Source organism: Boleophthalmus pectinirostris, unplaced genomic scaffold (assembly GCF_026225935.1).
Source record: "Boleophthalmus pectinirostris isolate CB_2022bp ecotype Guang Dong unplaced genomic scaffold, ASM2622593v1 HiC_scaffold_3, whole genome shotgun sequence".
In the NCBI taxonomy this organism is placed as follows: Eukaryota; Metazoa; Chordata; class Actinopteri; order Gobiiformes; family Gobiidae; genus Boleophthalmus; species Boleophthalmus pectinirostris.
Genome location: NW_026571299.1, coordinates 1375184 through 1389207, shown reverse-complemented (window position 1 = coordinate 1389207; position 14024 = coordinate 1375184). Strand labels below are relative to the sequence as shown.

The following is a 14024-nucleotide window of genomic DNA, read 5'->3' as shown; positions in this document are numbered from 1 at the left end:
GGAGGGAGGGAGGAGAGAGACAAAAGGAAGCGAGACAAAGAAAGAAAGAAAGAGAGTAAGAAAAGAGAGGGATGGACGGAGAGAGAGAGAGACGGTGTTTATTTCATTTTCTTTAGACGAGGACGGAGCAAGAAAAAAACAAACTCAGAGGAGAGAAAAGAACGACAGAGAAAGAAAGAAAGAAAGAAAGAAGAGAAGAAGAGGAGGAGGAGAGAGGAGAAAGAGAGGGGAAGAATATAAAAGAGAGAGGGAGGAGAAAAGGACACAGAGGGAGAGAGTGAAACGAGAAAGAGAGAGAGAAATATGAGGACACAAAACACAGGCACTTCAGAGGAAATGGAGAGATGAAGAGGAGGGATGGAGAGATGAAGAGGAGGGATGGAGAGATGAGGAGAGGCACTTGTGACACTTGTCGGAGGAGAAGTGACTCAACCCTCAGAACTGAAGAGGGTTTAGAGAGAGAGGAGAGAGGGAGGGAAAGAGAGAGAGAGAGAGAAGAGAAGGCGAGAGGAAGGAGAGATAGATAGATATAAAAGGAGGAGAGGAGAGAGAGAGAGAGAGAAAAAGAGAGGAGCGGAGAGAGAGGGAAAGGGAAAGAAGAGACATTGAGAGAGAGGGAGGGGGAGAGAGAGAAAGGAGAGACAGAGAAAGAGAGACAGAGAGAAAGGGATAGAGAGAGAGGGAAAGAGAAAGGAGTAACAGAGAAGAGAATGGAGAGACGGGGAGAAAAGAGGAGAGAGAGAGAGAAGAGAAGTGAGAGACTGAAAAAAAGAGACAAAGACAGAGGAAGAGGGAAAGAGAAAGAGAGAGAAGAAGGGGTGAGAGACTGAGAAAGAGAGAAAAGTGAAAGAGAGGAGAGAGAGAAAGGACAAAGAGAGAGACAGAGAGAGGGGGAAAGAGAAAGGAGAAAGAGAGAAAGAGAAGAGAGACGCAAGCGGATGAGAGACTGACAGAGAGAGAAAGAGAGGAGAGACAGAAAGGAGAAAGAAAGAGAGAGAAGAAGGAGTGAGAGACTGACACAGAGAGAGACAGAGAAAGAGAGGAAAGACAGAACGAGAGAGGGAGAAACAGAAGAGAGACAGAGAGAGTGAGTGAGAGAGGAGAAAGAGAGAGAGGAAAAAGAGAGAAAGAAAGAAAGCGAGAGGGGGTCGAGAGATAAAGAGGGAAAGAGAAAGAGAGAGGAGAGAAAAAGGGGCAGGGAGGCAGAGAGAAAGAGAATGAGAGGAGAAACAGAGAGAGGAGAGAAAGAGAGGAGAGTCAGACAAATGTTGAGAGAAAGAGGGGGGGGGGGTCCTCTCTCAAACCGGGTCTTTGTTTTGGTCCTGGTCTTTTGTTTTGGTCCTGATTTTGTCCTGGTCCGGGTCTTTGTTTTGGTCCTGGGCCAGGTCTTTGTTTTGGTCCTGGTCCGTCTTGGTCTTTGTCCTGGGTCCGGGTCTTTGTTTTGGTCCTGGTCCGGGTCTTTGTTTTTGGTCCTGGGTTTGGTCCTGGTCCTGGTCCTGGTCCTTGTTTTGGTCCTGGTCCAGGTCTTTGTTTGGTCCTGATTTGAGTCTTTGTTGGGTCCTGGTCCTGTCTTTGTTTGTCGTTTTGGTCCTGGTCAGGTCTTTGTTTGGTCCTTGTCCGGGTCTTTGTTTTGGTCCTGATCTGGTCTTTGTTTTGGTCCTGGTCCAGGTCTTTGTTTGGTCCTGGTCCGGGTCTTTAGAACGGTCCTGGTCCGGGTCTTTGTTTTGGTCCTGGTCCAGGTCTTTGTCCTGGTCCGGGTCTTTAGTCCGGTTGTGATCAGGGTCTTTGTTTTGGTCCTGGTCCGGGTCTTTGTCCTGGTCCTGGTCCGGGTCTTTGTTTTGGTCCTGGTCCGGGTCTTTGTTTTGGTCCTGCTCGGGGTCTTTGTCCTGGTCCGGGTCTTTGTTTTGGTCCTGGTCCGGGTCTTTATAGCAGTCCTGGTCCGGGTCTTTGTTTTGGTCCTGATCTGAGTCTTTGTTTTGGTCCTGGTCCGGGTCTTTGTTTTGGTCCTGGTCCAGGTCTTTGTTTTGGTCCTGGTCCAGGTCTTTGTTTTGGTCCTGGTCCAGGTCTTTGTTTTGGTCCTGGTCCAGGTCTTTGTTTTGGTCCTGGTCCGGGTCTTTGTTTTGGTCCTGGTCCGGGTCTTTAGAACGGTCCTGGTCCAGGTCTTTGTTTTGGTCCTGCTCTGGGTCTTTGTCCTGGTCTGGGTCTTTGTCCTGGTCCGGGTCTCTAGTCTGGTTGTGATCCGGGTCTTTTTTTTGGTCCTGGTCCGGTCTTTGTTTTAGGTCCTGGTCCAGGTCTTTGTTTTGGTCCTGCTCTGGGTCTTTGTCCTGGTCTGGGTCTTTGTCCTGGTCCGGGTCTCTAGTCTGGTTGTGATCCGGGTCTTTGTTTTGGTCCTGGCCCGGGTCTTTGTTTTGGTCCTGGGCCGGGTCTTTGTCCTGGTCCGGGTCTCTAGTCTGGTTGTGATCCGGGTCTTTGTTTTGGTCCTGGTCCGGGTCTTTGTTTTGGTCCTGGTCTTTAGTCCGGTTGTGATCCGGGTCTTTAGTCCGGTTGTGATCCGGGTCTTTAGGTCTTAGTCCGGGTCTATGTTTAGCTCCACATGTGTCGGTTCTGGGTCCGTTCTGTCTGAGCCTCGTTTATTTTCAGATCCACTTTTTTTTTTTCATGTGTTTAAATTTTAACTGAGTTACACAACAACACAGACGAGCTCCTGTCCTTCACCTGTCCTTCACCTGCCCTTCACCTGTCCTTCACCTGTCCTTCACCTGCCCTTCACCTGTCCTTCACCTGTCCTTCACCTGTCCTTCACCTGTCCTTCACCTGCCCTTCACCTGTCCTTCACCTGTCCTTCACCTGCCCTTCACCTGTCCTTCACCTGTCCTTCACCTGTCCTTCACCTGTCCTTCACCTGCCTTCACTGTCACCTGTTCACCTTCCTTCACCTGCCTTCACCTGCCTTCACCTGTCCCTTCACCTGCCTCCTTCACCTGTCCTTCACCTTCACCTGTCCTTCACCTGCCCTTCACCTTTTCACCTGTCCTTCCTTCACCTGTCCTTCACCTGCACCTGTCCTTCACCTGTCCTTCACCTGCCCTTCACCTGTCCTTCACCTGTCCCTCTGGTCAGGTACAGGAGGACGGGAGGGCATCTGACACATGGATACAGGTCGGTGCAGAACTATAGACGACAGATTTTTACATTTTTTACCCAATTTGTAAATAATTTCTTACATTTTCATTTTCATAATTTTTCCCCTGAAAAAATCTATTTTTCCTGTTTTTTGTAATTTTATCACTTTTTTTTTCATAATTTTTCATCTTATAAATTACAGACCGACTACAGAATTTGCACAAAAATTTACCTCAATTTATAAATAATTTCTTACCAATAAAAAAAAATATAAAAAATCTAATCTATTTTTTTAGCCTATAAACTACAGACAGATTGCAGAATTTTTACTGAAATAAAACATTTTCCCCCAATTTATGACTAATTTCTAATTTCTAAAACTAACTAATTAAAAAAAAAAAAAAAACAAATTTATTTCTCTAAATATTCCGTTTTTTAATTTAATTTTTTTTTGTTGCAATTTTCGAATTTTTCTTTTAACTTATTATTATTATTATTTTTTTTAACCAGATTTTACAGCAATTCATATGTTTTTTCTGTCGCTTTTCTTTCTTCTAAATTTTCATAATTTCTTCGTCATCTTATCCCCAAATTTTCTTTAGTTTTTTGTCGCTAGGGCAACACATACACAAACCAACAAAATCTGCTGTGCTCTACATCTCTTTTACCTACAACATTTTAATTTATAACACATTTCTTACCAGTTTTTCCTGTTGTTTTGCATAACAGACTTTTCTACAGACATACAACAGACTACAGACAGATTTCAGACAGATTCAGAACCAGACTTCAGACTAACAGACAGAATACAGACAAGACTACAGACAGACTACAGACTAGACACATACTACAGACAGAATACAGACAGACTAAGTTTCAGACTTCACAGACAGTTTCAGACTGAACACAGACTCAGACTGATACAGACAGACACAGCAGATTCAGACAGACAGACAGAATACAGACAAACTACAGACAGACTACAGACAGACTACAGACAGACAGATAGAAACAGACAGACTACAGACAGAATACAGACAGACTACAGACAAACTACAGACAGACAACAGACAGAATACAGACAGACTACAGACAGAATACAGACAGAATACAGACAGACTACAGACAGAATACAGACTACAGACAGACTACAGACAGACTACAGACAGAATACAGACAGACAGATACAGACTACAGACAGAATACAGACAGACATACAGACAGACTACAGACAGACAGACTACAGACAGATACAGACACAGACAGACTACAGACTACAGACTACAGACAGGACTACAGACAGAATACAGACAGACTACAGACAGAATACAGACTACAGACAGACTACAGACAGACAGACAGACTAGACAGACTACAGACAGACACAGAACAACAGACAGAATACAGACAGACTACAGACACAGACAGAATACAGACAGACTACAGACAGAATACACAGACAGACTACAGACAGACTACAGACAGAACAGACAGAACAGACAGAAAAACCTACAGAGCACAGACTACAGACACAGACAGACTACAGACACAGACTACAGACAGAATACAGACAGACAGACAGACTACAGACAGACTACAGACAGACTACAGACAGACATACAGACAGACAGACAGACTACAGACAGACAGACAGACTACAGACAGAATACAGACAGACTACAGACACAGACCTACAGACACAGACAGACAGACAGACTACAGACAGAATACAGACAGTAATACAGACTACAGACAGAAACAGACTACAGACAGAATACAGACAGACTACAGACAGAACAACAGACTACAGACAGATACAGACAGACAGCAGACAGACAGAATACAGACAGACAGAATACAGACTACAGACAGAATACAGACAGAATACAGACTATAGACAGACTACAGACAGACTACAGACAGAATACAGACAGAATACAGACAGACTACAGACAGAAGACAGACAGACTACAGACAGAATACAGACAGAACAGAGCAGAAAAACCTGTTGTTTTGCATAACAGACTACAGACTACAGACAGACTACACACAGACTACAGACAGAATACAGACAGACTACAGACAGACTACAGACTACAGACAGACACAGACAGACTACAGACCAGACATACAGACAGAACAGACAGAATACAGACAGACTACAGACAGACTACAGACGGAATACAGACAGACTACAGACAGAATACAGACAGAATACAGACAGGCAGAAAACAGACTACAGACAGAATACAGACTACAGACAGACTACAGACAGACTACAGACTACAGACAGAATACAGACAGACTACAGACAGAATACAGACTACAGACAGAATACAGACAGAATACAGACTATAGACAGACTACAGACAGACTACAGACAGAATACAGACAGAATACAGACAGACTACAGACAGAATACAGACAGACTACAGACAGAATACAGACAGAATACAGACAGACTACAGACAGACTACAGACAGAATACAGACAGAATACAGACAGACAGACAGCAGACATACAGACAGACTACAGACAGAATACAGACTACAGACAGACTACAGACAGAATACAGACAGAATACAGACTACAGACAGACACAGACAGAATACAGACAGACTACAGACAGACATACAGACAGAAGACAGACAGAATACAGACAGACAGACTACAGACAGACTACAGACAGACACAGACAGAAACAGACTACAGACTACAGACAGACTAACAGAAAGAAGACAGACAGACTACAGACAGAATACAGACAGACATACAGACTACAGACTACAGACAGACAGAGACAGACAGACAGAAATACAGACTACAGACAGACTACAGACAGACACAGACAGAACAGACATACAGACAGACTAGAGACAGACTACAGACAGACAGACTACAGACAGACTACAGACAGACTACAGACAGACATACAGACAGACTACAGACAGACTACAGACAGACTAGAGACAGACTACAGACAGAATACAGACAGAATACAGACAGACTACAGACAGACTACAGACAAACTACAGACAGACAACAGACAGAATACAGAGAGACAACAGACAGACAGAATACAGACAGACAGACATACAGACAGACAATACAGACAGACATACAGACAGAATACTACAGACAGAGACAGAATACAGACAAACTACAGACAGACAAGACAGACAGACATACAGACAGACTACAGACAGAATACAGACAGACTACAGACAGACTACAGACAGACAGAATTACAGACAGACTACAGACAGAATACAGATACAGACAGACACAGACAGACTACAGACAGACAGACTACAACAGACTACAGACAGAATACAGACAGACTACAGACAGACTACAGACAGAAGACAGACCAGACTACAGACAGACTACAGACAGAATACAGACAGACTACAGACAGAATACAGACAGACTACAGACAGACAACAGACAGAACAGAGCAGAAAAACCTGGAGACAAACTGATGTGGCTGTTTTATTTCAGTGTTTGGTGATTACAGTGATTCAGGATTTTACAGTTTTTTCTTGAACTTTAATGTTTAAACTTTATTCAGAAACTATTTTTCTACACAGAACTAAAGCTTCATCTGACAGAAAACACAGAGCTGTTCCTGATGATTCAAATAATCAAAATATAAAGCAAACGAGTATCATGACTGACTCTAATTCTGTCACTGACTCGACGCAGCATTACACGAACATAAACTCTGTGAGTTACTGGACGTCTGTGTTTTTGTCTGAATCTCCGGTTAATGGCTGCAGTTCTTCATCTGAACCATCGTTTGTTTGAGCGATGCAACAGAAAAGGGCACCCCACCTCCTCCACAGCTCCTGAAAGAACTTTTCTATTTCTTCAGCTGTTGTCAGTTTGAAGATCTGAGAGTTACATTGGTCTTCTCCGCTCGCTTGGACCATGTCGTCAATCATGGTGAACAGATGTCGGACCTGCTGAGGGTCAAAGCTCTTGTTGTTGAAGACGTGGTAGCGCTGGTCACACTTTTCTAACATAGTCTTCATTTTTTCATTGTTATTGATCAGATCTTGGACGTTCTCTCCTCTGAGGTCATCTCCATGAGTGAACAAAACCATCGTGAACTTTGAGGCACATTCATCAAACAGTTTGGGCATGAGCTGCAGGAGTTTGGTGTCTCTGAGGTTCACTCGGCCCAGACGCACCACGATGATGAAGGCGTGGGGTCCAGCGGTCAGACGAAGCACAGACTCCATGATCTCTTTGAACAGTTTCTTTGGTTTCTTCTCCTCATCGCTGAAGCCTGGAGTGTCCACCACCGTGACCCTCCGCCCCTGCACCGTCACAGTCTTACACTCTGAAACTGTGCTCACGGTGTTGAACCCACAACTCGCCCTGAACATGTTTTGCCCCAGGATGGTGTTTCCAGACGAGCTCTTCCCTGCTCCAGGCAGACCCAGCAACACCAGCCTTAAGTCTGTGTGAAGATCAACATCCTCAAGCCTGATGCCTACAAACAGAAAACACTGATCACCAACAGACAGCAACACTTTAAGGTTAAGGTTTAAGGTCTTTCAAGCACAAAACAGGACATGAGGTGTTCGATATTTGAACTAAATCGAGTCTGGACTGAGTCTAAGCTCAGTGCAAATAAAAACACCTGCCGCCCACATGAAGCTGACAGAAGGTGGCGCTGTGAGAGAGAGTCTTTAAAGGACAGAGTTCTGTCTCTGAAGTCGGTGGATGTGTCAAAGGAGCACTCTGATTGGTCAGGAGCTCCTGTCTGAGGAACAGATGAAGTGTGTCATGGTGAAGGAAAAACTCCACTGACAAACACCTTTTACCGCGATCCTGGAAGCACAACTCACTCAAATCAAAACAAAGTCTTCTTCTCTGTGTCTTCAGACTTGGTACAGTTTAAGTCTGTTTGCTTTTATAATGGTTGAACATTTCTACACTTAAATCCATGTTTCCTCTTTGGTTTGGTCAGATGTTGGGAGTTTGTGTCCTGTGGAGTTCTCCGTTGGCTGCGCAGTGGACCAACTGTGTCCTTGAGGTGGCGGAGCCCGGATCAGTGCAAACTGGGCTTAAAGCTGAACATGTCTCCTTCAGGATTTGAATCAGAGGCTGCCCCACCCCAGCCTCACCTGAACCTCTGAGGACTCAGCTGAGGAGACTCTGAGGACTCAGTCTGGAGACTCACCTGGAGGAAACATCCCTGTTTGAAAGGGTTTGGATCTTCTGCAGGAGAGTCTGGACCTGCTCGGGGCCCCAGGCTTTGTTGTCAAACACATGATGTCTCCGTCCAAACATGTTGTTAAAGATGTCGGGCAGAGAACTCTCATTGTCCTCAGAGATGAAGTCCTCCAGACTCGTCCCCTTAAAAGAGCAGAAGGAAACAAGTCAGTGCTTTTCCTCAAACTGGATTTAGAAGCTGCCAGAATTATTCCAGTTGTGTCTGATCTTTCAGATGTCCACAGTAAAAATAAAACGCCTCAGAGAGAAATGGATCAGTGACGTGTCACATGAATATTGAACATTTTACACAAATAAACCTACTTTATATTTTATTTATTGCAGCGACTTCTCCCTGTTTCTCCACTGAAATGAACAGGACAACCATGTGACCTCATAGAGGAGCGGTCAGGAGAGGTCAGTGAACAGAATAAGCCCCGTCAGAACATGTATAAAAAGCACAAGCAAATGGAGTAAGTCCTGTGCTGTGACCACAGGGCGTCAGTCACATCAGAGTTTATTGGTTCTAGGAGTTTGAGTTACAGACAGAGACCTGCAGGTGGCGCTCCTGCAGTCTGTGTGAAGACAACAGGAGAGAACACTGAGCCCTGAGGGACCCCAGAGGATGTTGTCCATCCCCCCGACCCACAGACTGTATGAAAATGGACAAAGGTAAACCTCAAGCTGCTGTGTTCCAAACAGGAAGTGAGCATGGGCACACTTCTGTTTCCATGGACTCTGGCTCCAGTTCAGTTTGTTTTTAAAAAGTGTGGCCCTGCTGCTGTGAGGCTCCTCATAAAATACTTAACATGATCCTGAGGTTTTTATTTCACTTTTTATTTCACTAAATCAAGATCTGAACATAATAACAAACCGAACAGATTTGATTGACAGCGCGGCTCAGTGCTGCTCCATGTTAAAACAGTGGTGCAGGTGAGAAGGGCCTCACCTGCCACAGCCTCGCTCGGTCCTGCCGCACTCACCAGAGGTGACGCCACCTTATACAACATTTAGAAAGTCATTAAAACCAACGCTCCCTGCCACACTGACCTCTGCACCTGCCACACTGACCTCACCTGCACCTGACCTCTGCACCTGCCACACTGACCTCTGCACACTGACCTCTGCACCTGCCACCTGCTGACCTGCACCTGACCTCTGCACCTGCCACACCTGCTGACCTGACTGCACCTGCCACACCTGACCTCACCTGCCACACTGACCTCTGCACCTGCCACGCACCTGACCTCACCTGCCACCTGACCTCTGCACCTGCACCTGCACCTGACCTCTGCACCTGTCACCTGACCTCTGCACCTGTCACGCTGACCTCTGCACCTGTCACCTGACCTCTGCACCTGCACGCTGACCTTGCACCTGCCACTGCACCTGTCACACTGACCTCTGCACCTGTCACACTGACCTCTGCACCTGTCACCTGACCTCTGCACCTGCACCTGCACCTGCCACACTGACCTCTGCACCTGCCACCTGTCCTCTGCACCTGCACGACTGTCCTGCACCTGTCACACTGACCTCTGCACCTGTCACACTGACCTCTGCACCTGTCACACTGACCTCTGCACCTGTCACACTGTCCTCTGCACCTGTCACACTGTCCCTCTGCACCTGTCACACACTGTCCTCTGCACCTGTCACACTGACCTCTGCACCTGCCACACTGTCCTCTGCACCTGTCACACTGACCTCTGTCCTCTGCCGAGAGCAGGTGCAGGTGAGGCACAGTTCTGAGGAAATAATCCACAGAGTCTCTTTTTGACTGAAAACTCAGCGTCTGGAGCATGTTTCAGGTCGTGTGTTACATCTACACTGACAGTAAAACAAGAGAAAGAGCATAAACATCTGGAGCTGGTGTGACTCTTACGTCTGTCTCACACGAGGAAAGAAAAAAAAAAAAAGGATAGTAAACAGGAGTTTTACCTCTAAATCTGCTCCGTAGGTGAAGAGCAGCAGACTGTGTCTCAGACCCTCGGCTCCCAGCAGCTCCACCGTCCTCTGCAGAGCCTGGTTCTGCTCTGAGGAGATCCTGCCCACCTTCAGAACCACCAGGAACACAGAGCCGGGGCGGCGGAGGTGCTCCTCACACACAGGCTGGATGAGCTGTCGGGCGTTGGGGTTCAGGATCCCAGGTGTGTCCAGCACAGACACCTGCAGTCCATGGACCTGCTCAGTGTGCTCACTGACCAGAGTGGTCACAGGTCTCAGAGAAGGTCTGGACTCAAAGACTCTCCGGCCCAGAATAGTGTTCCCTGAGGAACTCTTCCCCACAGCGCTCCCCCCGAGAAGAACCAGCCTGAGCATCTGAGCCATGCTGCACCTAAACAAACACCTGCTCATTAGTCTGCTCTTCTGTTTGGAAAACATTTACACCAACAGACGTACATGAAGCATAAAAATATGATTTATTCTGTGAGATCACACAGAGAGACACTTTGTGCTTTTAACTTCTGTCAGTTGCGTCAGTTATTTAAGTTCATGTTTTGTAATGTTCAGATTGAAACACAGTAAATACAATAAAATATGAAAACGCAATAAATATTAATAGATAAGTCATATTTTAAGTCAATTCATGTTCATTAATTTCATTTTTAAATTCATTTTCATTTTTCATTTTTGTTATAAAAGAGGAACCTTTTATTTGTTCCACTTCCAACTGCAATTTTGTTTTGCAAAACTGAAAACTATGGAAATCAAGAAAACACCAAAAAACAAACAAACAAAAGACGCTGCATCAAGAGTGTTCAGACCTGCAGGGGGCGCTCTCAGTGGAACAGCTCAATGTTTGTTACAGTAATGTGGATTTGATTTGATTCTATTCATACTGAGTTATAAAAAACATAAATATGTCTGTAGAACACCGTACATCATGTGACGTTTATTTTACTGTATTTCACACCCAGACTTCACGAGGCGTCGATCGGCCTGTTTGTTAACAGAGATAAAAGAAATAGATTATAGATCAATACAGCATGCGCACGAGCGACAGGCGTCTCCTCCTGGACGAGCTTTAAAAAATTATGATTTTTTTCAACACGCAAACAAAAGGCAGAAAAAGTTGTAAGAGCAGATCCACAAAATGGACGATACAACTGCAAAGGGAAAAAAGGACAGAGTTTAGGTACGGAAGACTTCGAAAAGATGTTTTTTTCATGTTTTTTTTTTTTAATATATACTATTATTCTATTATATTTATGTTATTTAAAGCACAGTAGATGAACAGAATCAAATCAAAGCCACATTACTGTAACTATCATCAGTTGTGGCTGTAGTTTTTCGTCAGTCGACTGTTTTCTGTTTCTCTTCATCTGGTGTGTGTCTCCATTGAGCTGTTAGACTGAGAGCGCCCCCTGCAGGTCTGGAGCACCGACGACTTTTTATGCAGCGTTTTTCATTTTTCTGTGTTTTCTTGGTTTTCATCGTTTTGTGCTTTGCGTCGTTTCTCTATTTGTGGTGCATTTGATAATGACACATTTGTCTTTGTTTCTTGCAGTTCACATTCTTTGTTTGTACCACAGTGAATTTACATGTGAGGACATGAAAATGGAAACATCTGATCGAGATGTTGAGCGGCAGGTTTTTTTTTTGGACCAGATAAAGATTCCGTCTGAACAAACACCAGGTTTGTTTTTGAAACTCACCAATGTCTAATATTTGACGCCGTTCACTTTTCTACAGCCCTTTGTGACAGATTTCATCTTTTATTTAAAGGTTAAATGAAAACATTTACAGACTAGTCTTTTTTATTTTAAATTTTTTCCAATAAATGTTCACTCTTGGTGATGGTGCAGACTGTTAGTCTCACTTCAGACCGTCTGTCCCAGGGCAGCTGTGGCTACAACAGAGTCTCTCCACCACAGAGTGAATGAAAAATGCAAAATTATACTCAGAAATTACAGACAGAATAATCGTGTGGAAAACAAATCCAACTTGCCCCAACAATTTTTGTGAGCACAATCTCAGGAATCTCCCTCACTACACCCACAGACAGACTCCGAGACAAAGGACTTTTCACAGAGATTTACAGAAGCTAAATACAACCACAGGTATGTTTTTAATTAAAGAACAATGTTAAAACAGGAAAAGTCAAAAGATCTATTCAAATAAAAACATTTTAGCAGCGCTGTGTCCACAAGAGTCCACACACACAATGATGCAGGTGACGCACCTCCTCAAGAAAGTTACACACTGCAGCTTTAAATACAGATGTGTCTACACTCTGTAAATTAACAAAACACTCTCTGTTTTTTGCATGAAAGAATTTTACAGAACGCAGAAGTCACAGCGTCTGATTTTTATGACTCACTCAAAACAGAAAATACGCTGTGGATTTCCTGACACTTCTGTTTCCTGTTTTATTCTGGACACTTAGAGTAATATTAATATAATAATAATGTTTTACCTTTATAACACATTTCCAGTAGTTTACACAAGGATTTTTGGTAACACTTATAATAACTACACCTTATTTAGCCTTAATAAAGCATGAATAATTAAAAAGAATTAGCACTTAACTTGCACTAATTCACATGATTTCTTACTTAATTACTCAAACTAACCATTCGCATGTTACAAATGTATATTTAAGTGCATAGTTTCGTAATTTATTAAATGATAATAAGCATGAGAGAAGAATTTACTAAAATACAATGCAATGATCATTCAGGCAGATTTATCTGTTAGTTAAAATCTTTCTGAGAGTTTAGTTCTAAAGTAAAGACTAATTTATACTTTAAGCATTTGTTAAGGATCACATTCAGAGAACAATAATGCATTACAGTAAATAATTCTCTCATGGTTTACTAAATCTTTAATAAATGCTCAAATTTGTACTTAAATATACATTTACAAATGCAAACACAAATGTTAGTTCATGAGTAATTAAGTAAGAAATACTTATGAGTAACTATTTACAGCACAGGGGAATTAAGTACAAGTTAAGTGCTAATTCAAGTAGTAATTAAGTAGTTACTAAGCATGAATCATTATTAATTAAGCTTTGTTCCTTATAGTTATTATAAAGTGTTACCGGATTTTAAAAAGGATCTAATAATGACGTCTTGTGAAAAAACATTCATAAAAAACACAGTTTGCACCGTAAGAGCTCACAGCAGTGATCAAGACACAGAGAGAAAAGTCTAAAAACAAACTTGTTTTATAATACACCTGTCGCCAACAGGACGACTTCACTGTAATGAAACAAATATATGAGATTAAAACAGCCTCTTACCGTCTGAGAATCCACAGTTATGTCTCATACTTTCAGTTTAGCCTGACTTTAATCTGAAATCAAATCTTCAAATCTTCACAAAGGCATCTGAGTGACAGGAGGTGAGACCTTTGTTTACTCTCACACTGCGTTCATGTGATCTCTGAAACTCAGAGATACGTGACCATCCGACTTCCCACAATCAAGAATGTTCGTGAGAGCAACGGTGAAATGCACAGATAACAACCACAATAACAAACATCTGTTTATCTGGATTCTTTTTGATGATTCATTGTGCCAAAAAGTTGTGCCAAACCCTGTAGTTGTTGTGACAGAGATTTATGTGACAGGATATGGTCTTATTTAGTACAACATTAATTATAATATACAGTTGATTTTCTCTTAAATGTGTTTAATTTGTGCAGAAAAACCATCAGTGTAAAATAAAATA

At 43.3% G+C, this 14024-nt stretch overlaps 1 protein-coding gene across 1 annotated transcript; it reads right to left on the bottom strand.

Annotated features, from left to right (window-relative positions):
* Positions 1-6602: 6602 nt before the first annotated feature.
* On the bottom strand, positions 6603-13637 carry LOC110158807 (GTPase IMAP family member 6-like). The gene is made up of 5 exons (XM_055161036.1): positions 13595-13637; positions 10288-10684; positions 8315-8490; positions 7794-7894; positions 6603-7621 (listed from the first exon to the last, which is right to left on the bottom strand). Exons 2-5 carry the CDS (start codon positions 10675-10677, stop codon positions 6855-6857), a joined length of 1434 nt encoding a protein of 477 aa, XP_055017011.1. The 5' UTR covers positions 10678-10684; positions 13595-13637; the 3' UTR covers positions 6603-6854.
* Positions 13638-14024: the final 387 nt, after the last annotated feature.